Below are 25,796 nucleotides of genomic sequence, written 5' to 3'. Positions count from 1 at the left end.
AAACAATTTTTGTTTGTCCATGTAATATTTACCAAAATCTGTTCTGTAAATAATATTAAGAAAACCTAAACAAAAGTTAAAAAGAGATATTCTACAGGCTTCATCTTCTGCTCATAATCTAACAAAATGAGAAACAGACCATTAACATGTAACCCATAAAACAAATCTTACCTACTTGAAAATTTAAAAACCCACTCTTAGATTATCCTTACATCAAAGGAGAAAAGAAAAGTGAAGTTTTGTATTCTCTAGGAAGCTATGAAAAAGTAAGTACTTCATAGCAAAACCATGAAATGAAGCAATAGCTGGTGTCAGAGGAAAATTTCTAAGTGTCAGTGTCTTCAGAATTATATAAAAGAACATACTGTGAAGTCACAGTCATCATATTAATATGGTAGAGGCACAGGAATGGATAAACAGATAAGGGAACTTTAATAGAGAATCCAGAAATGATACACATATGGTTTTTATCAATAACAAAGGCACTATTTTAATTCAGTATGAAAAAGATAGAGTGGTTTAGTCTGGCACAGTTATACCTATGTTATACCAAACAGAAAAATATGTTCTCAGGCAGAATAAGGACATACCAACACTTCCAAGAAAATCTAGGCAACTACACTTACAGTCTTGAAGGAGGGAAAGCCTTAACTGAGCTGTAGGAGGTTAACTAAGGGCCCCCAAAGACGTCAGGTGCTAACCTGGCGCCTGTAAATGTGACCTTATCTGGAAACAGGATCTTTGCAGATGTGATTAAAGATTTTGTGATGAGGAGATTATCCCGGGCTATCTGAGTGAGCCCTAAATGTAAGTGCAGTGTACCCACACGAGAGACGCAGAGGGGGATTGGGCAGGCGGCAAGGAGGAGCAATGAGGAGATGAAGCAGAGAGGTTTGAAGATCCTGGCCCTGACGATCAGGGCGACACGGCAGCAAGCCCAGGGGTGCCCGCAGCCAGCAGAAGCTGGAAGGGGTGAAGAGCAGAGTCCCCCTTAGTACAGGCTGCCTGCTGGAGCCTGTGGAGGGAGCACCGCTCTGCAGACACCTGGGTGTCTGCCAAGGAAACTGATTTCAGACTTCCGCCCCCAGAACTGCCAGGGAACGAGTTCCTGTTTTAAACCACAGTCTGCGGTAATTTGTTGCGGTGGCCACAGGACACTAACACACAAGCAAGATACGTAGAAGCAATAAAAGATAGACAGAATGATAAAAGTTAAAAACATTATACAGCAAAAGATACCAGAAAGGTTCATGAAAAACAGCAAAAAGTTTGGAATATTTGCTATGCAAATGAAAAACGAAGGGTTAATAGCGGTACTGTACAAAAATATATTAAAAATGAATAAGAAAAAGCCAAGAGCCCGATGAAATGTGGGCAAAGTGTGGGGCTAGGCATGCCTAAGGGAAACAAGCCTAGATGCTGGGAGACGTGAAGAGATGCTTCGTAAAGTCCAGGGAAGCAGAAAGCAAAGCAGCCCAGAGCTCTCTCTGTACCGAGAGACTGGACAACAGCCACAAGTGGCAACCTTTACTGTTGTCAGGGATTTGGGGAAACTGTGACCGATTGCTTCCTTCCACTCAGGACTCCCATTTCTAGAAATCCATCACAAAGAAACATAAGCACCAAATGTGTGTGAATGTGTGTGCGTGCACACATGTATATTTATGATTATATATCTTAGGTATGCTATTATCCTACTTATGCATAAATATGTACATATATGTATACATATATATATACATGCATGTAAAAAAGGACACAGAACTGATTAAACATATTAAACGTTTGATGACACAGTCACGAGAAAACAAGATCTAGGATTTATTTTAAGCCATAGTGTCCCTTTAAAGCAAAGGTTTAAAAAGCTTGATTTTTTAAAAAATTTATAACAAGATAAATTATAACGTATATGTATGGATCCCTTCATGACTAATTTACTAGTTTACTTATTTAACCAATTAGTTCAATTATCTGTAAGACTGATCTCCTATTTACTTACCATATTTACTGAAAGTTTCAGTACTATATTGACTGAAACTTTTCTTTTTCAGTTTAGAAAACTTACAGAAATTTTATTTACTTACTATGTTTATTGAAATACACAAAGTTTGCCAGGGATATAAACATACATATATTAGTTACCTGTATACTTGTCAGTGTCAACTTGTAATCTCAAACACCTCTAGGAAAGGCAGAAGTGTCTTTTAAGCAAATTCATTCAACACGTTGACCAGATGCCTGCGATGTGCCAAGGACCCTAATAAGTGCTGGAGATAAATGATTGATAAGCAAATACAGCCCAGGGTGTCAGACACCAAGGCGAAGGAAGTGCAGGCCTAGGGGAAACCCAGCAGGGCACTGAGGGAAAGCCTCCAAGGGAAGGGAGGAAGGAAGGAGTGTCCAGGTGGAGGCCTGTGCCGGAAAGATAAGCAAGAGCAACAGGAAGGTCTCGTACACCATGGGGAGAGCCTGGAGCTCATCTGGAAAGCAATACGGCCCTCCGAAGGATTTTACATAGGGAAGGTCATAGTCAAATTTTTGTTCTCAAAGAAAATTCTGACTGCAAGTTGGCAAAGAATTGATACAGGGCAAGACTGGAGGCTGAAAGAAAAATCAGCAGGTTGGCGTGTGGTTGGTGGGAGACAACGTGGTCTGAGACAGAGCAGTGTCAATGGCAACCAAACAATGGAAGGACTGCAGGTATTTATGAGGCAGCATAGTGGTGAACTTGATGGTAAGGCTTGGGCTTGAGGGAGAGCGCTGGGATGGTGGCCAGAGTCCCCAGCAGCTCTCGGCACTGCCTGTGTAATATGGAATTCCTCATCCAAAGCCAGAAGATGCTGGCCATTCATCAGTCCACAAATGTCCTGAGGTCATGAATCAGTCACAGCCTCAGGAACTCAGACAGGGCCACAGGCCCACCAACTTAGTTGAGAACATCTGCTTTTTTTGCTAACGAGCAACAAGGATTCCCCACTTGATGCCAGCAGAGAGTCCCGCTATGTAGGCTGCCTGTTCATTCATTAGTCCAGTTTCCATCCCATTAAGAGATTTAATTATTCTGAGCAGTTAATCATCAAGGCCTTGACTAATGATGGTTATCACAATTACGCACCCCGTGGGTATGAACATAGCCATCCCTGTCAGAGGCCGAGGAAGAGAGATGAATAAGCTCTTCATGCCAATAACGGGCCAGGAAATAGCAAGGAATCGACATCAGGGGCAGCATGTTTGTACCAGGGCCCTTGGCTGGACACCTGTAGGACGTAGAAGGCAGCTTTGGGGTTGCTGCACCATCCACTCTGGCTGCAAAGGGCAGGCAGACACCATCCTCTTGGCAGCGCATTCAGCAGCGACTGGAAGAGTGTGGCAGGCACAGCCCGTCACAGCACTCCTCTGCTGCAGAGGAGAGGCATGCGACCAGGGCAAGGGAGGAACCCAGGACGGTCAGACACTCCAGCTCTGCCACGATCACTCCTTCTGAGTAGGCAGAGGGCCCCACACAGAATGGAGGCAGAGTTCCTTCAAGCCGTCACTCCTGAGGAGCCCAGCCCCCCAGAAAGGAACCATGGGGGTGCTCTACACGCCCCCTGAAAACCCCGTGATCTTAGGAAAGCAGCTCAGACTCCTCAGCCCTCCAATTCCACTTCTGAGGATTAATCCTGAGTGAATGAGCAAAGAGAAAATAATGTTTTGCACAAGGGTGTTTAATGCAGCAGAATTTATCCAGAAAAAGGAAAATAAATAAAAAGTTCAACATGCAATAACAGAGAAATAGCTATATAAACCTTATCTGGTGGATCCACTGTATTGTCCATTAGGCAGCCAATTTAAAATAATGTTTATCAGTGTTTCCAATAACATGGAAAAGTGCTTATGGTGTAATGCTAAGCGCAAAATTAAGATAGAAATTTCTTTAAAATATGAGTGTATATAAGTAATTATGCAGAAAATATCAAACTATTAAAACAATCTTTTGTTGGTAGTCACGTGAATATTTTGTTTCTCTTCCATTTCTCTGTAGTTTGCAGATTTCCTATAGTAAAAAGCCATTATTATTATAGTGAGAAAAAAAATCCAACCCATTCCATTTAAAAGAAACTATCAAAAACATAAGTTGACCCGAGGGAAATAGGAAAAGCAGTGACGAAGGTCCAGAGAGAAGACAATCAAGCACACAGGTAAACAAAACTAAGATAAAACAACTTCAGAGAAAAGTCATTATTTAATCCAGATAATCGGGAAGAGCCTCTCTGGGTTCATGATTTATTCATGTCTATATGATTGGACCCAAAAAGAATCAAAAAGGTAAAACTCTTGCTAATCACAGTGCTTATGAGTTTATATCAGAATGATGATTTCCCTTGGAAACATACTGGAAAGCAAGCGAGAACCTAATTAGCATTACTCAACAGATGGGGAAATGGAAGCACAGAGAAGTAGCAGGGATTTACCAACAAAGACAGGGCTGAGGGAGGACCAGAAGCCGCAGGAGCCAGGGAGCTCTGCTAAGCAGCCAGGAGCAGAGGCCACCTTCAGGAGCCTGGCCACTCACAGGCCCTTTCGTTGCTGCACTGCCACCCTGAAGTCTTGTCATTGGTCTGTCCGTCTCCGCCATTATACTCCGAGCTCCATGGGGGTTGGGACCAAGGCTTATTTGATTTTATGTCCCCAACAAACAGCACAGTACCTTCCTTGATAAATATTTGTTCAATAAAGGCACATTCGAAATCATTTTGTTGCCACATTTCAAATGGGAGAATGCTAATTTATAAATATAGGCTGAGTGTTCATTGTGCGCAAGAGAAAACATGCTGTTTTGAAAGAAGGGGACACTCTTTCCATAAGCTCATGCTATTTTCACGCTGACACTGCACCAGGGGTTTTACTGAAATAATACTGAGCCTGCAGATGAGAAGTTTGAACAGTAATCTACTGTTTCAAATCCATAAGCAACTGATCTCCACTCTCTTCCTGGCCACACGCTAGACAACAAAGCTACAATAATAAAGACCACACAGGCCGGAGAGGCCAGGAAAATGCAAACAGAAGTTGCCACCCTTTTATACCATCACTAAGAGAACAACCGGAGTAAGCAGGATGAAACTGAAACAGATAAAGCTGGGCTGACAAACTGGGTGGGGAAGGGAGTAACCTGGCTGTGTCTTGCAATCTGTAAAAATCAAACAATGTTTACTAGACTGGGACGGTTTAAAGCAGTGATTCTCAATCTTTGCTGCACAGTGGAATCCCCAAGTAATCTTTCGAAAAGTATCAAAGCCGGAGCTCCTTCTAAATATTCTAATTTAACTGGCCTGGGGTGGGCCCGGGTACCAGTATATTTCAAAAGCCCCCCAGGGGACTCCGACTGGCAGTCACAGTTGAAAATTGCCATTTTGGGAGAGCAGGGTAAGAATCTACTCAAAAAAACATGCACAATTTTCATTCTCCTTTCTTCACCTAAACCCTGAAGAACAACTTGCACTGGGATTCTGGGCAGAATTACGTAACCTCTTTTAATAAAAGTTGAGAAATTGATGGACAGCTGGAAGTTGTCCTGCTCTAAGATTCCATAGAAAGTAAACCTCCACTAAATATGAAAGTAAATGTCCTGCACTAGAAAAACAAAAATAAAAATGAAAACAAGTGATCTTTTATAAGCTCCATTATTTGTTGTTTTACAAACACTATCTAACCAAATTTACAAAGCCATCGAATGAGACACGCATTACTATACCCGCTGTAAAGATGGAAACATTGAGGATCAGAAGAGTTAGGACATTTGCCCAGTGTGACCACAATCACCAAACTATTGGTCATGTCAAATGCATTTGGTGTCAAACCCTATGGTCTTTCTACTATCATATACGCCTCCTGAATAAGGCTGCTAGTTGGCATTTCTATAAAACCAAGGTCCGAGAACTGAAAACACACAAAATAACTGATTCTAAACTGAGCCAATTAACAGAGCATTAGAATGTATCCTAATTATGTTTTCATTAATTTAACATTTTATTTTTCCCCATCACTGTGAAAAAAATACAAAATAGGCTGTAAGAAGTTTGCCATAATACAGTAGAAATGTGTGTAAGCTCTCAGATCTACATCAAAACAAAGAATGAAATGGGTATTTTCTATGTTGTATCAGAATATCCTGCTTTCTCTGGCAGCCTCATTCCAACCTACAGATTGCAATAAGCTTGAAGAATTTCAATTATTCAAAGAACCCAGTCTTCACCAACTATGCTCATCTCCTTTCAGGAAAAATGAAAGGCTGGAGATGCTGTGACTGTAGTTTTCCTAGACTAAAAGAAAAAAAAAATCAGTAACAAAAGAAATTATAATTAAATATTTCAGACTCTCACAAGGGAATGATATTGTCAAAAATTGGATTCTTCTGGGTTCCAGAAATACTCTTGTGTTGCAGAGTAGATGCTGATTGTTTGCATGATAGTAAATGAAGAATCTCTTTTAATAGACTCGGAAAGGGATTGGAGATCCACCTTGAGACAGTAGGGATGGGAAAGAAAGGAAGGATGGGCTTAGAGAGCCACCGAAGATGGAGCATTAGTAATATGATGGAGACTCAGAGTGAGAGGTGCTGGGGAGCATGGAGTCACAGCTGACTCCACCAGACTGCAGGCTTCCTGAGGATGGGCAAGAGGCATGATGGATCAAAACACAAATGATTGTAACAGAAAATGTTAATAAGATCATTTATGAAAAATCTTAAGGATAGCTGTGAACTCAACTTGACAGAGAAAAGGTTTATAAGTTAGATGAAACAAAAGCCCTTGTTTGCTGGTTAACCTACAGTGACGGGGTCAGTTAGGGGGAATATTGCCAGGAAGGAATGAGCAGGCTACGAGACAGGGCCTGGAGACCTGAGTCACACACGGATGCAGCTGCCTGACGGCAAAGTGTATTCCACCAACACCAAAGTGACATCACTGAAGACTGCCTGGTCATAGGGATCTTTAATTAAAAAAACAAATACTAAGGAAGCAAAAACCAACGAGCCAATCAACCAACAAAAATCAGCAGTGGCTATAGGTTTGAGAAGACCACATTGCTTCTTATGTATTCAAGATTCAAGATCAGTTGTCCAGAGGGATCTTCAGTTCATGGACATCAAATTCATTGAAAAACAGATATACGTAGATATTTTTTAATCTCAGCAAATATAGACTGGGGGTATTGATTATTTTTTATTAAATGACACTGTTCTAAGATCAAATATATCACAATCTTACCAGATAACAAATGTGATGGTTAATTTTATGCATCAACTTGACTGGGCTAAAATGCCCAGAGAGCTGGTAAGTCATGGTTTCTGAGTGTGTCTGTGAGGGTGTCTCCAGAAGAAATTAGCATCTGAATTAACAGACTAAGCAAAGAAGATCACCCTCACCAATGTGGGTGGACATCATCCCACCCTTTGAGGGCCTGAATAGAATAAAAAGACAGAGGAAGGCTGAATTTGCTCTCTGCTCCACCTGGGACATCTATCTTCTCCTGCTCTCAGCGCTCCTGGTTCTCAGTCTTTGGACTCAAACCGGGACTTCCACCACCAGCTCCCTTGGTCCTCAGGCCTTCGGACTTGGACTGAATGACAGCACTGGCTTCCTGGGTGTCCAGCTTGCAGACAGCAGATCATGAGACTTATTGGCCTCCATAACGGCATGAACCAATTCCAATAATAAATCTCCTCCTACACATATAAATATGAGGAGATAGACATGGATATATCAGATCTATATCTCTATCTCCATCTATAACTATCCTAACGGTTCTCTTTCTCTGGAGAATCCTGACTAATATGGCAAGTTTGCCAGATGGTGATAGATCAAGAATTTCAGGACAAATGGAGAGATAAAAAAGGTACTCTTAAGCCTGTATAATTCTTGTAAATGATGCTTTTTGGGTGTTAAGGGAGGGGTTAGTCCTTCCAGATCTTTACCAAGGCTGAAGTGGCCTCCTGCTTCACCAGGAACAGAGCAGATACTATTGAAAGGATGCATTAACCAAGAGATGCTTGAGTAGACAGGTGAGAGCAAGACTCTGTGTGTAAGGATTTGTGATAAGTCAAATGAAAGTCAGAATTCCACGTGAAGATAACTTGCCTAATCCTTCCTATCTACCCAGAATCTCACATTTGTAGAAATTATACTCCCTTTTAATTTTATAAGATGATCATCCCAGTTTCTAGCACAGTGTAAGGCCTGTAATATGAACTCATTATTCATTAGAACAATTAAACTTACTTAAACTAGAGCCGTAGTGTGTATCCAAATACATGAATGTGAGTGCAATGTTCACGGTAATAACAGACAGTTACATAGGCACTAAAAAGGTCAAACACTGTTCTACACTCTTTATATATACATTAACTAATTTGTACAAAAATCTGTAAGGTAGGTTCTATTATCACCTTGATTTGGTTGATGAGCAAATTGTGGCACAGAGAGAACTCAGCATCTTGCTCAAGGTCACACATCTAATAAGTAAGAAAAAGGAAGTCTAAGCTACTCTCCTGGCTCATTTCTACAGTCTTTCTAAGAGTCAGTCTACCACTTACTGTGGAGAGATAGGATCCTGGCTTGTGTTTTCCAAAATGACCTCCTGGATCATTGAGCTTTCCCACATGCTACTCACTAAATCAAGCAAATACTGTTCAATTCTAAAAATCATAATTTTTCAAAATTAAATCATTGCGATGTATCATCAGTTGGCAAGCATGGCTCACTGTAGACTGATGACTAATTGATTTCACCTAAGCACATCTCTTTACGATTCAGTTATTGCGGTTCATTAACTATTTTATTAGGTTCCCACAGTGAACTCATAGAGAATGGGATTTTTTAACCCAATGAATTAGGTAACTCTACTAATAAGCCTTCATGAAGTCACATTTCCTGGCTTTTCCTGAACAGTCTTGATTTCATAAATCCCCATCATCATATCCCATAAATTAGCAATCAAGTTGTCCTAGGAACTTCAATATTTCAGGATCTAAACTCATCATCCGGACAGAAAGAAACAAAACCCTTTGCCCGACTGTGTATTTTTATTAAATCTGAAAATGTGGTTACCATGGGACTGCAGATCTCACCAGCCCTTAACACGGCTGTGATACAGAGGAAGGTCACTGGGCAGTTTCTTTCATCCCAGAAAGAAACAAAGACAGAGATTAACATCGCCCAGTGGGAGGTAGGAAAGACAAGATGAGTTTTTCAGGGTGGGAATTAAAACAGCAACCCTCTGGCGCCACAGATTAAAAGTGCATTTTAATTAATGTGTCGGTTTCTATGCAAATGAAAAAAAAAGCAGGCATTCATCATCCTGTTAATAAGGATGATCATTCACTCTTAAGACATTGCATCTCATCTAGAGGATGCAGATGTCATGTGCCACGTTTATTTGTGTCCCTTTGCTGCTGAGCTGGGGCCTGCCTGCTACTGGCTGTACCACCACTGGGTGTAATTTGCTTACAGACGCATTATAATAAGTAGATGGGCCACTTTTCGATTATAGTTCCTGTTTATCTATGTGCCATTTATGGTTTCCATTTAGGACTTTTCAGGATCTGTTGGTTTTGAAGTAAATGTCACGTTTGACTATTCTACTCCAAAATAAAAATATTTTCTTTAAAAAATATATATTCATGGAAAACAAGCTGTGAACTTGAGCCAATTTTTATTATACTAGAACATCTTAAAGAAAATTTAAATTAGCACACGTGAGTAACTAGGGTGTGAATCTTTTTTTCTTAGCATGTTTTTGTATGCAATAAACCAATCAATGACTAGATCCCAATATTTATAAGGTCTTGGTAAAAATAAAAGCATGCTCACAGGTCCGAAGATTAGCTATCCAGAATTTGAAATGTTGGGTAGAGTCTTGAATTTCCTATTCCATTTGAAAGATACAATCAGTAAAATTTAAATCAAACAGGCTTTCAACCAGTGCCTTCTTTTTTTAGGCATGTTAAGACTTGGTGGCCTGAAGAGAACAGGATACAGGGGTCCTTAAACTGCACCGGTAGAGAAGAAGTTGGCAGCAAGGATCTGTGTTTCTCTCTCCACTCCTGATCTCTGCAGTCATCCCCCACCAGCATGGAGAGAGGGGAGAAAGGAGGAGAATCAGGCTCTTTAAAAGCCCAAGCCGTGATATTTAAACAAGTTCTCCGGGGCCCTTTAAATTCTAAATCTTGTTGGGAATATTGCTCTAGAGGTTGAGGGTCGGATGAGGGGAGGTGGGAAACGGAGCAAATCAGGCACCAAGCCTTGTCGCCTGCTTTCTCTCTTTAAAGACCACAGTCCATGCCTGGTGCTCCATCAGGGGGTACTAAATGCATGGGATTCCCCAGCAGCCGTCACTTGGCCGTGAACGCACCAGAAGAAGAGGAAAACGTCCACTATCTTGCTGAGGTAGGAACCCTCCAAACATGTCATCAACCTCACCCCTTCCTGTTGTTCCCCATCCGCAGAGGGCTGACACTCGGGCCAAGCACAGGCAGCAGCGGAGAGCGCTGTTCACCAGATCAGCCCCACAGCCTGCCGGAATCCATTTAATTTCCAAAGCAAGTAAAGACCCTCTATCCTTGATGTCTGCAAATGCGGATCTCCCCTTAGGAAGAAGCAAAGTGAAGTTAGGCTCAATACTCTCCAGAAATCCAACTCATTTTAAACTGGAAAAGAGCCTGGTGCTGTTAGGGGAAGGAGGGCAGCAAAGAGGCATTTTTTTGGCAAGAGCAGTACCACTCTACTGGAAGACATCAGTCCAAACTGGGGTGTCCTCCCGAAGGGCTGCTGTGTGAGTTCAAGGTTCGCCAGGCGAGAGGCAGAAGAGTGAAAAATTCCATGCGTTAGCAATAGGCCAGTTGATCAAGAGTGACTTGAACTGAGATTCTAAGTGTTAACTTCTTTCCACATCAATAACAACCACTTCAATTCATTTTAAAGTCACACAATTGACAAATAGTCTTTCCTTGACCAAACTCTAGCCAGGCTCCTCTGAGCCCTCTTCTCCTCCAGGCCTCAACCTTGGCCTATGAAAACTGCCGACTCTCAGCACAAATGATTTCATCCACCCTGCCCTGCCTCCCCGCCTCCTCCCAAGTGTAAAGGGCTTGAACAAACGCTCACGTAGTCTCTAACAGCTCAAGGCCGTATCCTTAGGATGACTCCCTGCAGTGCCGGCCTGAGAGAGCTGGAGATTGCCAAGAGAATGAACTGTCCGTTCCAGCCAACACCTGGAGATGCGGCCCGGTCTGCCAGCCTCTGCGGGAGGGAGGAGCCTAACTTTGATGAGTGTCAGTTAGCAAACCCAGGTGGGCTTCCTGTGGACCAACCCCCCGCTTCCCACGTTTCATAAATTTCTACTTCCCTGGCCCTGCTCGAGCTTCTGCCATTCCCCCTCCCTACTTCCTCGTTCTTCCTGTAAAATGCCCAGTTGTCTCTGCACAAATCCACGTAGAGTTCAGTTCTCCATTCCCTCTTGGCTACTGCCATAGTACATTATTGATTAAAATCTCTCCTGACCACTTTAACTAGGTCTGGCTTTGTCTATCTTTGACACGATCCATTCAACAACTACTCAACAAGTATTTACCGAGCACCTGGTATGTGTCAAGCACTGTGCTAAGCACTGTCATGCAAAACAGACCTGGAACCTCATTCATCCATGACTCCACTGCCCTGTGAGCAGCACTGAATACTGAATATGACTTAACATCAGGAACCATGACCCGGAAAGGCTGTGTCATTCCCTAGTCACCCATCTCCTACCAGATCAGCCTGAATACCTAGGAGAGTTTGCTGGGCTCATAGAGCCAGAGGTCAGAATGGTTTCGCTAGCACTTTTCAAACGTTTTTTAGCACACTAATCACCTGGGGATCTTGATGAAATGGAGATGCTGATTCAAGAAGGGCTGGGGTGGATCCCGAGATTCTGCATTTTTTATAAGCTCCCAGGTAATAAAGAGGTTCCTGGCCCCAGGGACAAAGTTTGAGTAGTGAGAGTTTAGTTTAGCTCACACCTGAAGGACTAGGATGAAAGGTCAAGTTAAAGGGAAGGAGAGGCCAGAAGGCCTCAGGCTGCTCCTGAGCATCATGTCCACCTTAAGGAAGGGGCCGGATCGCCCATCCAGGGACTCTGCTTCACCGATAAGCCATCTGAAAGACTGCACACCAATCCCCAGGGCTGACCAGACTCACTGTGTGCTCCTGTCTATTGCCTCAGGCCCCAGAATTCCCTTGAATCCCGCAAATGGACTTCATGGGCATCCCTGAAGGCTGTAGGTTCCCTAGGACCTCCAAGCTCAACCAACTTTGAATCTATATCAATTATAGGAATGCTGGAAGCCAACCAGGGTTGAGGGCAAGGTCAGAGAGAAACAGTAGCCTAGGAGAAAAATGAAGCCACTTAACAAAGATCACTTTGTAGTCAGACAGACAAATACATCATTCCAGAGGCACAGCATATTAGAAAAGAGTTCATCCAGGTCGCCAAGTCCAAGTGTAAATGCAATCTTCCCACCGTGTGTTTAACACACCTGGCTCAGCTCTTCAGTGATGCACACGAGACGGAAGGGAATTGTTGATAGCCCGGGGCTCACACAGCATGGACGCACACTGCACAGCTCACGAAGTCAAACTAAAACTTGCAGTTCCTGTCCAAAGGCCATGTGCTGGTCGTGTCTAGGCTAAGGAAATAAAACTTGAACTATCTCCTCCTCACACCACCAAACCCACTATAGCAGGTTGTTTCCAAAGTTGGCTGCCAGCAATTCCTCCAAGTCATACACATGCACGCTCCTCCTGGAGTCTACTGTTCCCACCTCCCCCGCCCCCTGCCAAATGTGGGCTGGCCTGGTGACTTGCTTTGACTAACACAATGTGGCTAAAGTAATGTTCTGGGAGTCTAGGCATTAACAGGTCTTGCAGTTTTCACTTTCACCCTCTCGGGATCCAGCCGCCCTGTAAAAAGATAGGGGTAGATCATGGGATGAGAGTCCACCTGGGGAGAATGAGACCTGACCAGCCCTCGGACAGTCCAATCTCAGCCGCTCCCAGCTAAACACACTGCATGAGTGATCCCAGCCAGCACGACTGGAGCAAAACAACTGTGCAGCCAACCCGAGAATCATAGGAAATAATAATAAATAAGCTCTGGAGTTGTTATGCCACAAGAGACAATTGAAATAGAAACTACCGTAGCAAAAACTTAAAGCAGGTGGCATTGTCCTTGGGACTGGGTGGTGGTGGAGGCTGCAGTCTCATTCTGTTACTCAAGGCTGGAAGAACAACAAAGAAGTTGCTTTCAGAGCCTTGAGAAAGTAATGGTAGAATGTTTGGCAACACTACTTATAAGGGAGAAGATAGAAAACATAACTAATGGGCATGTGGATCTGGCTGGGGAGATTGTTCAGGCAGATTATCAGAGTTTGAGTGATATCTGATAAGAAAGAACTGTTTAGTTTTCATGCAGAATTTTGAGAAAATGTAGAGAATTTAGGACAGTCTCTCAATTCAGCAAAATATTCTCAAAGTAAGAAATGGCGTGAGGGCAAAGATCAAATCAAAGTCTTGGCTGGGAGACTCCTGGTTGAGACCTTTCAAAGACTGAAAGTGGTGGGTGCCCCACAGACCCTCTCAGCCAGAAAAAAGGGCTCCAGCAGTTTTAAGGGTAAGGCCCTGAAGCACCTTGTGCCACAGTCCAAAGTAGAGGGAGATCCGTCTATAAATTATTTGTGGGTGTGACTTTTTGCTAATAGAGTGGGTTATAATTAGGTACATAGAAAGCCTACAAAGTTTTTAAGTGGTTGGATCACTTTGGACTAAAAGGGTCAGAGAGGGTTTAAGATGAAAAGAAGCCTCTGGGGCTTCCGATTTTTACCGGCAAGAAGCCAACTATAAGAAAGTGCATCCAAAGCAAACACAGCTATTTCTCATGGAAAAGGAAGAACCACACGGAGGTGGAGCAAAGAGCTCCCGAGAACAATGGCTAGGACAGCACTCCTCAGGAGCAGAACTAGATTCTGGTCTAGAAATATTCCCTGTTCCCCAAGTTTGGAAAACTGGTGACATGTGCAGGGCTGGATTCCAAAATTACTATCGAATCATGACTGATATGTGACCTCCATTTCTCCTCTTTTCAATAGAAGGATCTATTGTAATCATCTTATCCCTGTCTCACCATTGTATGCTGGATGGAATACAACTTGTCTTTTCAGTTCACAGGTTTCCAAATCAAAAGAGAAACCCCATGAGGAGCCTTGTCCAGACCCAGACCTGATGCAGATGAAGAGATCCTAGACTTTGAGCCTTTGCTGTAAGGCAATGGCAATTTGGGAGGGTGAGAGGAGTGCATTTTGCATATGGAAGAGATGATACTATGGCCAGAGTGGACTTAGTATATAATTTCCAAAGATGCTTGCCAACAATTCTCCTTAGTCCCATATGAACACTACTCCTTCTATCTTGGATTTGTGACTTGCTTTGACCAGGAGAATAGGGTGGAAACAACATTCTGGGATTCTAGAGCCCAGGTCTTCAGAGGCCTCACAGTTTCTGCTTTTGCCCTTTGAGGATACAACCACTGTGTAAAGAGTGGTAGTTTACTGAATGATGAGAGACATGCATAGAGAGAAGTCCAGCCAGCCCCGAGACATTCCTGCCACCCCAGGTAAGATGCCAGATATATAAGGAGAGTCATCTTGGATCCACCAGCCCCAGGCAGGCCACCCCAGCCAACACTGTGTGGATCAGCAACGAGTTCTTTCCACCAAACCCTGCCCTGAATCATGAATAGATAAGTGATTGTTACTTTTTAGATCACTAAGTTTTAGGATGATCTATGCAGTGATAACTTCCTGAAACATCTACTTAAATATAATCAGTAGAAAAGGGCAGAAAACAATTAGTAAATTTATTCAACTCTTTAGTATGGCCTTTGTAGGTTGTTATTTGTTTTTGCCTATTTTCTGATATCATTTCACTTTAAAACAGTATAACTGAATAACAGATTTCAAAGCACAATGAGGTAATGATTATAGACTTAATGACAACACATTTCGTATACAAAGAGACAAAACTGAATTTATCCTTGACCCATACAGGACATTTAACCATAGGCCGTGGTCACACACTTGGAGAAAACAGCCACGATAGCTCACTACAAACTCATGGTCATACCACATAAAGAAAAACACACTAAAGATGGCCAGGATCATTTTCCTTTCTCCAGGACATTTCATTCAGAAATCATTTATATCATTCAGTCAGTTTTCTAAAAGCTGTTTTTGTACTTAGCACATTTCTTTTTCATCTTCACTCAAATACGACAGAGTCGAGAAGATAACCTCTATAATGGAAAGTTTGACTCCACTATTAAGAAAAGTTGGCTCTGGGTCCTAAGGGCAAATTATGACATGCATTAACCAAATAAACGCCTCAGCAGGCAGGTATGGAATTAGAACTGTAAACATGCAGGTTGTGAAAGCAGAAGTCTGAGGCGTGCCATCAACAGATAGCATGATGTAAATGGTGCCCCGTGAAGTTGTCCAATACAGCCATGCTGTATAGAGAGCCTGTGGTATGCAAAGATGAAACATGATTTGCCCTTGAAAGCCTGGCATTCTAATAGGAGCTAAGTGACATGTGATCACCAATGGCACATACATCTAAATGTAATGAGGTCCATGTACTACGGGTGAAGGTAGACTAAAACAATGAGCTTGAACTTGAGGAGTGGAGGACCAGAATACTAAAGAGTGTAAAATGCACACAAGTAAAATCATCACATACATAGAGGATGCAGCTTACCTGACATGCTGATGGATGACTGTGGTTGAGATCCCAATGGGAAGACACTATGTCAACAGACTTTTTGGCCATGTTGAGTAAATTCATCCAGCCTTGGAAAAGTGATAAGTGAAATGGTGCATTTTCTGAATAGTTAAGGCCTTCAGGAATATTTTCCACCAGGGCAATTCTTAGAAAAGATTTTGAAAAACAAACAAAATCTAGTCAAATTCGAAGCCATAGATCTTTATACATGCATACAGAGACATCTGAAAAATACTCTACTCTTTCTGAATGGATACAGGCCTCATAATTTACATCTTCCATCAAAGGCTTCTGACTTTTCCTCTGTGCTACTCTACTGTGTTCTGAGCGTTTACACTGTCTCTCCCCCCTTAGCACTCATAGTTCACAAAATCATGGTATGTGTCCCTAATGTCCAGTTTCAAATTAGCCTTGAAAAAAAATTCAGTCTCCCACATAAGCGTCTTCTTCTAGTAATATATTCCCTTTTTCCCTACAGCAATGCAATTCCTACATAAGATACTACCCCTGTGAGCTATTTGAGACCATAAATTCAGTTTTGCATATCTCCAGTTTCTAGCACAGTGTTGGGCATATATTAGAACTAGTTTAGAAACCAAAATATTATTAGTTTTATTACTATCAGAAAATGAAAATAATAAATGCTATTATTATTGCTTAACACCTCTGCTGATGCTTCCCAGCCTAAGGGATAAAATGACACTGAGAAGAAAATTTAAAAACCTGCCTGGTGCAGGGCTTTATTAAAGCTGGAGATAAGGAATGTATACAATAATAGTAGTAATTAAGGCTAAATAAACTATAATTAGCAATATCCTAATAAATGCTTTCTCTTTTTATGCTTCCTTACATATTGACAACATTTCACTGTCCCTGGCTCTCCTTGGTGTTGCAGCTCAGGCTGTGCGGTTTTCACTTCTGAGTTAGCCAGGTAACACATAATGTTTTAATAAAGGAATAAACAATTTTTTCTAGCTTAACAAATGTAAATTCTCCTGCAACTCTGGATGGGAAACTCCAAACTCCTATGGAGACACCTGTAAGTGCTTCCAGAACAGAGATCTGTTTTATTCATAGCTGTGCATCTCCAATGCCCAATGCATAATTAGGACTCAAGAAATACTTATGGGATGAATTCCAGCTTCCAACAGGGAATCCAGTACTTCTCAATAAAACTTTTAACTGTTTCCCTTAATGAGACTCGTTCCATTCACCCAGTTTTAGAAACAAAAACAATACTTTTAGTAAAATGTCCTTGTATATTTGATGAACATTATAGTGAAAGGGAACAAAATCTGCCACCCCAAAATGTGTCTCTTTAACGAGGATTATTTTAGACCAATTATTTTTAAGAAACAACAGACTCAGAAAGTTTTTCTTGTTACTACCTCCTTAACTGCCTAAAAGAATTTAGATAAATGACCTATAACAGGAACAGAGTTATCACCAGGGATGTCTACCAAGAATATGGGCTAAGTGTGGTGGGGGAGACTCAGCAAGACCTAGAGATCAGAGTCCTCTCCATATCCCATTATCTCTGCAAGGCATGGGAACAGTTGTTTACCAAACATTTGCTTTTCCATCTCATTGTGAATTGCCTTCCTCTCCTTTGAAGCCCAAACCACTACCCCCAACATTCTCTTTTGTCTTTAGCTGAAGATGGTATTTAATGTAAGGGCTTTGGCCATTTTGGCAAGCTGCTTGGTTTCCTTGGGTTTCTCCCATTTATACATGTTATTAAATTTTGTTTGATTTCTCCTGTTATTCTGTCTCGTGTCAATTTAATTCTTATACCGGTCAGAAGAACCTAGAAGGGGACAGGAAAATTTCTTCCTCCCCTACAATAGCCAGAATGGGGTTTGGGTATATGACCCAGAGACATTCACAATTTTGGGATCCCATTAACCGCCCCCCCCCCACAATCAGCAACCTAATTTAGCATTTGTTAAGCCTTTATAAGCATAGCAAAAGCAAATCATTGTATGCAACAGAAATGACAATGACCAATCTCTCTAGTCCTCTGGAATTTATAATCTAGTGAAAGAGCCTGTCCCATACATAATGATTCAAAGAAAAGGTAGACTCTAAGAAATGGTGAAACAAGAGTAAGAAATTTACTTAGATGGATAATGCATCATCTAAAGTACCATTGGAGTGCGGGCAGGAAGGAAAAATTAATTCTGGTTGGGAATATCTGGAATTGGAGGAAGTGGGACTTAAAATGAGTCTTCAAAGACGGAACTTTTATGGGAGAGCTGGAAGAGAAAGATATTCTAGGTAGAAGGAAAAGCTCATAAAATATAGTGTATTTGGATATTTGTGAGTTGGTGAGCCAAGGGGAGTGGTAGGTAGGAGAATGAGGGCAGGAGCTTGCAATGGTGAAGAAGACTGGTGGCATCTGTAGGGATCACATTGTAGAAACTGTGAACCATGAAAAGGACTTTGGACTTAATTTTATGCATTTGGGAGTTTCCAAGTGTGTTTTCTGGGGCTGACTCTGACAGCACACCTGTATACGACCAGAATGGAGAAAAAGGAGACCAGAAGATTACAAGCCAGCAGAGTAGATGCCATTGCAAAAGCTCAGGAAAGAAAAACAGGAAGTTTGAATCAGGTCAGTGGGAACAAAAAGAGGCATGCATGTAATGGAGACTCTAGAAACCAAATCTTAAAAAGATTTCATGTTTGATGGGTGTGAGGAACAGGTAAAGGAGAAACAGGAGTCAATGATAGTCTGAGATTTTCTTGCAAGGCCACAGTATCTTCTCTTAGTTGGGCTACTACAACCACCTCCAGTGGTCTCCTTACATGGATTCCTGCCCCTCTCCAAACCATTTTCCATACTATAGTTGGGTTAATCATTTAAAAACATAAATCTAAATATTTAAAACTATAAAGATTTATATTTATAAAGATTTAAAAATATAAATCTTTGCTGCCTGATTAAAACTGCCCCACTGTCCTTAGGATGATGTCACCTTCTAACCCCCAACAGCGTTGATAAGTGTTTACCAATCTGCCCTGCCTCTTTGCAGCCTCACTGGACTCAAAAGCCCTCTTTGAATTTTACACCAAAGCCACAGCAGACGTTTTTTCCTCCTTCCCTGCTAGTTTCCCTAGACTTTGGCTTTTCATAGTTTTTTTTACCCAATCCCAATTCCTAAACTGCTCGTTAAGCTCTCAATTAAGCTTCAAAGTCCTAATTTAAACATCACTTCTTCTGATAGGCGTTCTTATACTTCAGAACTGGGCTAGATCCCCCTTATTATCAATTCCCACAGTGACCCGTTCCTCCTCTTTCAACCTACTCATCACTCTTGAAATTACTTGTTCAAGGTTGACTTTCCTTGAGAGGCTGTAGGGTGTATGAAGGCAGGGACCTGCTCTACTGGTTAAGTATTGTTGCCCCAATCCCTAACATATTGCTCAGGCCACAGTAAATGTTCAAAGAACATCTGCTGAGTTTCATTAAAATCTGAACAGCTGGGAAGCTGGAGGGAGGTGGGGTCCATTACAACTGACAAGGAATACAGGGAAAGGAGGTAGACTGGGGATTGGGAGAGATTATCAAGGGAAAAAGAAGAAGAGAAAACTTGCCCAAAGGCTAATGTAGGGGAAATGCCTGCATTTGTCTGGTTGGTAGAGTGTGAAACAGCGAAGAAGATTCAGAAAGGACCCTTAGAGAGGCAGGAAGACAAGAGAGGTCAGGTCCAGCAGAAGGCGGTGTTCAAGAAGTCAAGGTTCTCCAGAGAGGGTCCAAAAGGCGGAGAGAGGGGATTTGTTTTTATCTACTTCAAAATCGTTGAAGGCAACAGACAGAGGCTGAAGGTGGCTATTTTAATTCCATCCACATTTAAAGCCCAATTATCTATGTTAACAGAAACTAGACATAGCATGAAGAAATGACCCCAGATAATCAGCGGTTTCAGCCTCCCTTACAACTAATGAATATATTTAAAAATCAAACAAAAAAGGATTTCCCCCAACAAACAAAATCAAAACACAACAGCTGCTAACAAATAGAAGAACCGACTACTTTCAATTTGACTTCAATAGAAGCGACATGCTGAGAAAGAAAAGAGGAGACTCAAGCAGCCCAGATAAGCCAAGCGTGAAATAAGGGATGTAGAGTAACTGCACAATGGTGGATGGCTCCGCATCTTGTCTTTCTGCACACCATCCCCTGTGGCTTCCCACAGGCACACAAAGAAGGATTCCCAGTCTCTTTCAGAAATCTTTAGACCAGGTGTTCTTAACTCTGGATCCATGGATGGAATTCAGGGGGATCTATGAGCTTGATCTTTATTCTCCCTCATTTTTTCTTTCTTTCTTTCTTTCTTTTTTTTTCTGAGGAAGATTAGCCCTGAGCTAACTGCTGCCAATCCTCCTCTTTTTGCTGCAGAAGCCTGGCCCTGAGCTAACATCCGTGCCCATCTTCCTCTACTTTATATGTGGGACGCCTACCACATCGTGGCTTTTGCCAAGCGGTGCCATGTCTGCACCCGGGATCCGAACCAGCGAACCCCGGGCCACCGAGAAGCGGAACGTGAGAACTTCACCACTGTGCCTTGGACTGGCCCCTATTCTTGCTCATCTTTAACTGAAATTTAACATTCCCTTCAGTTATAGGCAAAGAGCCACAGGAATATTAAAAGAACTTGTGATTCCGTCACCATTAAGAATTTCATACTATGGTAGTTATTGCTGACATTTCCAAGTATTCATCACCACTATGAAATGACGGTAGTCAGCAGATCTTGTTATTTCATGAATAGGTAATGCAGAATACACATTACTATATCACAGATTTGATTTTTCAAAAATATGTTTGATAACCTATTTCAACATTACAGGTTTCCTTTGCAATCCTATGTATTTTAATTTATACCTTTAAAAACATTATTCAAGGAAGGAGTCCAGAGGCTTCATCAGACTGCCAAAGGGTCTGGGGCACAAAAAGGTTGAGAAGTACTCATCAAATGGTTAATGCATCATCTATTCCTTTTTTTTCTGCTTCACATACATTTTTATAAGTTTTTTTTTCCCATTATTGAAATCTTAGAAGTATAAGGTTCTCAAGAGAGATTTTCAAGAGAAGAGAATTGGGTCAAAGCCAAATATGGGAAACACCTACAATCACTTCTGGTTGATGGAGAAAGTAGGGCAGGTGGAGACAGGGAAGAAAGTACTGGAAAGACTGGAAGAGGAGAGGGAAATTCTCTGGAAGCAAGGAAGACCAAATTCACTATTATCATTTGATTTTTACTAAATATCAAAGTAAATTATGAATTTATACTAAAAATAAAAATAAAGACAACACCCAAGGTCTGGGGGCCACACTTATGTTTGAATAAATTCTGGGGAAAGCCCGGAACAATGACCCTGCCGGCCTCTTCACTCTCCCTCTCTCTCGTTTCACCTGGAGCTCTTGACTGCTCTTTCTGTGACACAGCACTTGTTTCCTACGCTGTGCTAGAAAAGGCTTCTAGTGAAATGACTTATTTCTGTGACCTATCGTTTTATTTCATTTAACAACCAACAGCTGGCTGCTCTCCAGGGGCCCGAACTAATTAGCATACATGCAGAACTCATTGCCAGGAGATATCCGCCCTTGCTATACTCTTCCTTCTCAAGCAAGGAAAGAAGTAGGCAGATCTCATTAAAATTCACCTTTGGGCCAATCCTTGGAGTGCCCCCTCACCATCTCTAAAAGAACTGTGCCCAAAGGCTGTAGCACTATTTCTGACACCAAATAACAAGGGGAAAAGCTGAATATACAGGGACACAATGCAGCAAAAATCTTTTTATGCTTCTTTTCACAGTACTTTGAGATAAACTACAAATGACTTGAACTGTGAGGCCAGGGAACTTACATGGAATAAATATAAGAAAAAGCATTTTCATTGTTAATAGATTTTAAAATAGAATTCTAGCTGTTCTTATTAACAGTATGTATTTATTCTCCAAACTTAATGTGATCATCCAATTTTCTCTTTCCATCCAGGAACATAATTTTACCTTTTCAAAGAAATATCTGTAGTTCCCCTCAAGAAGCTACTACAAAACGTAGTCCTTTCATTTGCTAGCTTTAAAATACGGTGTATGTGTGTGTGTGTGTATTTTGGTAAACACAAGAATCTTTAAAAAATATTATATTTTCACATTTGATCTTGGTAAAATTGTAGAGCGTGTTTAAGAGGAAAGGATTTGGAATAAGGTAGACAAAATCCAGCTCTGCCAGTTATTAGTTGTGTAACCTTGGACAAACGACTAACCTCTTTAAATCTGTTTCCATTTATGAAAAAAAATTACTACAAAGATTAGAGGAGATAATCTACGTGAAGTGCTTTGCTCAGTGCTAGCTTCATAGTAAGCACTAAATAAAAGATCCTTTTTAAAGTAACTTACAGTCTGGAAACATAATTAAAAGTCTCCAAGTTCCCAAACCAATATAGCCCAGTCATTGAAAAGATTCTACACGCATAGGCTAAAAGCAGTCTTATAAATTGAGACGTACATCACATTTTCAGAGTGAATGTGAACTTTCTTTCATTGCCAGCTGCAATGGATAGGTTATTAGGACTTGATCTACACAGGTGCTTTGCAGTCAATTCATTGATTTTCATTTCTTGGATCGTGGCTATCTGATGGCATCAATCAATGAAGCTGAACAGATGGCCTCAGCTCACCAATACAATTAGATTTGCACTCGAAATAAAATGATGCAGATTTTGCACCATTATTATGAGTCAGCTGGCTGTAGTTAAAGCCCAGAGTTGTCAAGGCGAATGTTAACATTCCCAAAGAGATACTGGAGTCTGTGACACTGAAGCAGAAGATGACTTGCGACCCATGTGGCTGATTCACCGGCCACCTGTGGAAATGAAAATAGTTGATGCAGACCCATGTGAGTTTGCTTTAATTCAGCTGAGATAGTTTCATTTTTCCCAAGAATTTGGGTCATGGACAGTTTACTTGTGAAAGATAGCAGAAAAGACACCAACAAGGCCTGGCTGGCTAACCTCATAATTCTTCATCTGGCATAGGGAGGAACACTGTTGAATATTAAAGTAATTAGGGATTTGTTTAACAATTTTTTTGCCAACTTTTTATTTTGAAAAATTTCAAATCCACAGAAAAGTTTCAAGAAGAGTACAGTGAATAAATATATTCACTGCAATAAGGAATATGATGTATGTGCACACACACGTACACACAGTTTATAGTAAGCCATCTGAGAGTAAATGATAGACATGATGCCAGCTTATCTCTGCATCTTCAGCATGCATTACTAAGAAAGAGGCCATGTTTCTAAATAACTGAAATGCAATTATCATACGGTAAACTTAACATTAACATAGTCCCATTATCTAATATTCAATTTCCCCAGTTGTCCCAATAATGTCCTTTATCCTAGGTTTTCCTTTTTAGGATCCAAGATCCAATGAATGTTCACTCACTGTACTTAGTTGTCACGGCTCTTCAGTCTAACAGAATTCCCTAGCCTTCTCTTGTTCTGTTTGTGTTCCATGATGTTGATATTTTAGAAGAGCCCAGGCCGGTTGTTTTACTGAATATTCCAGGATTTGATTTGCTTGACTGTTGCCTCATCACTTGATTTAGGTTAAATATTTTTGGCAGAAACACTACCTACAGAGGTAACGTGTCCTTCAAAGTGCACTGCACGAGGAGGCACGTGATACTGCGTCGTCCCACTACTAAGTTTGGTCATTAGTTAAGAGGCTGTCTGCCAGATTTCTCCATCAGTGCCTTTCTTCCCTCTATAATCAACAAATAACTCGCCCGGAGGTGCCTGCAGATGGCATAAATGTCCTATTCCCCAACATTCCACCCACGGATTCGGCATCCACCCATTTCTGATTCTTAACTGAATCTATTTTTACTATACTTTTTGATAATTTTCTATCATTTCTTCTATATTTGTTAGTTGGTATTCTTCTGTAAGGAAAATCTCTTCCTTCTCTCATTACCCTTTTTTGTTTTTGTAATTTTATTTTATTAGCATGGACTCATGAACTCATTTGTTTAATTGTGTTATAATCTATTACTGTCATTATTCATTGTCATGCTCAAATTGTTGCATACACTGCCAGTGGGGCCCGTAAGTATCTCCTGTGCCCTTCTGATGTGTTTCCTTCAGTTTTTGAATACTTCGTTTTTATGTCACCAGACGCTTCATTTGCATTAACTTTCAAATCAACTTTCAAAGACAACAGTTACAAAGGACGTGATGGTGAGTTTGAATTGGCAATAGCAGGTTCCTGTTTCTGTTAATCTAGAAAGTCAGACTAAAGCCTCATTAATTGCAGGTCTATAATTGTATTAAGAGAAAAACAACTATGGTTTTCTTTTTGGAGACAGGCAGCTTAGCAGGAGAGGAAGTATTATAATTGTAGCTATTTTTCTTTGTTTGCTTATTACAGTTTAAAAGTACTTTCACAGGCAGATTACGCGTCATCCTCAACAAGCAACCTCAACAAGCAACCCCGTGAGACCAGTATGATCTCAATTTAGGAGATGAAGAGAGTGAGGTTCCCAGGGGCTGGTGCCATCTAGCAAGACAGAATGCTAAAGAGCTGGATTTAAACCCAGGTTTGTCTGAGCCCACGTGCATTTCACACTAGATTGTGTCCAGGGCTTATCCTAGAAGGTGTGTCACAAGCACCCTTTGGGTCTATGGAGGGAAAGGGAGAGTACTGCTGGAGAGCAGAGGCTGCTGCCTGAGGGGGAGAGCTCAGCTTGGGTAGAGATCCCAATCTTGTCCAGGGATGGTGTGAGTGGCAGCTTCCCCACGTCCTCTCCTCCTTCTCCACTCCACCCTCTCAGTCCATGTTGACAAGGAAATCTGTGGTGACAGGAAGGCAAACTTTTTATTGGCTCAATATTTCCAGATACTGGCCCAGAAAGGAAGGCTCAATCAGCAGAGAAAGAAGCCCAGAAAGGATGAAGACAAAGGAAGAAAGAAAAAGGTGGAACTCAATGCACCTGCCTTTTGATATTTTACCGATGTAAGATATAAACAAAGAAGCAGGGATTCACTGATGAAAAGACCCTGACACTGTCCTTGAAGAGCTAAATACACAGTAGGAAGACAGATGATTGAAAACACAATGGTTAAAATGCACGAGACCCACTGGAAGAACAGATTTGCATTCAAGGCAGTTATTACACTTAGACATCTGGCAAAATTGTAATTATACTATTATCACCACGACTTCAATTGATCAACATTTACTGAGTCCTTGCTTTGTGTCAGGCACTATGTTAAGTTGGTTTACTGACTACATTAATTTGTGTTTACAATAATTCTCAGAAGTAGGTACAGTCATTATTCCCATTTTACGGATAAGAAAATGGAGACACAAGGAGTTTAAGTAACTTGTCCAAGGGCACACAGCTAGCGAGTGATGGAGCCCAGATTGAAGCCGCTGGTGTGGCTTCCGACTCCAGCCTTTTAATCACTATGCCCCATTGCCACTTCCAATTTTCCAAGCAAAACATCCAGGCAGAGGTACAAATGCAGTTTTCTTCCCTTGTCCTTAATATATCTTCAGTGGATGAGGTCCATAAACATCCTGGGGCATAATGTCCATGACAGTAAATGCTAGGAAGACTAGCAGAGTCCCTTTCTGTTAGGATTTATTCTATCACAGTCAGTTTTTTACAAAAGACACAGTCACTACTTAACTATATTCTTTGAATCAAAATTCAGGACATACTCTGTCCCACAATTCTGGGTCATTTATTCATCCCCATTCAGCTGATAGTTTGGAGAGTTGAATTTGTGAGGAGCTCAGTTCCAAGTGCTGAAAAGCACAGCAGGAAAGCACTGCTGTCCTGAGGCTTCCCTTCTGGGGGGTGGGGGGGAAGGTAATGATGGACAGGTGAAAAAGATGGAGTGTACGAGGCAAATAAACAGGACGA

General features: G+C 41.4%; 1 protein-coding gene across 1 annotated transcript in view; it reads right to left on the bottom strand.

The window, feature by feature from the left end:
* The window catches only part of PLD5 (phospholipase D family member 5), a 352,464-nt gene that overhangs the window by 138,329 nt on the left and 188,339 nt on the right, over nt 1-25,796 (bottom strand). Inside the window, exon 3 of the mRNA XM_046679401.1 lies at nt 15,828-15,996. Within this exon, the coding sequence (XP_046535357.1) occupies nt 15,828-15,996 (169 nt within the window). The remainder of the gene's footprint in view (nt 1-15,827; nt 15,997-25,796) is intronic.

The sequence above is a fragment of the Equus quagga genome, chromosome 12 (assembly GCF_021613505.1).
Source record: "Equus quagga isolate Etosha38 chromosome 12, UCLA_HA_Equagga_1.0, whole genome shotgun sequence".
NCBI classification, from domain to species: domain Eukaryota; kingdom Metazoa; phylum Chordata; class Mammalia; order Perissodactyla; family Equidae; genus Equus; species Equus quagga.
This window is presented reverse-complemented; position numbering and strand designations above follow the sequence as displayed.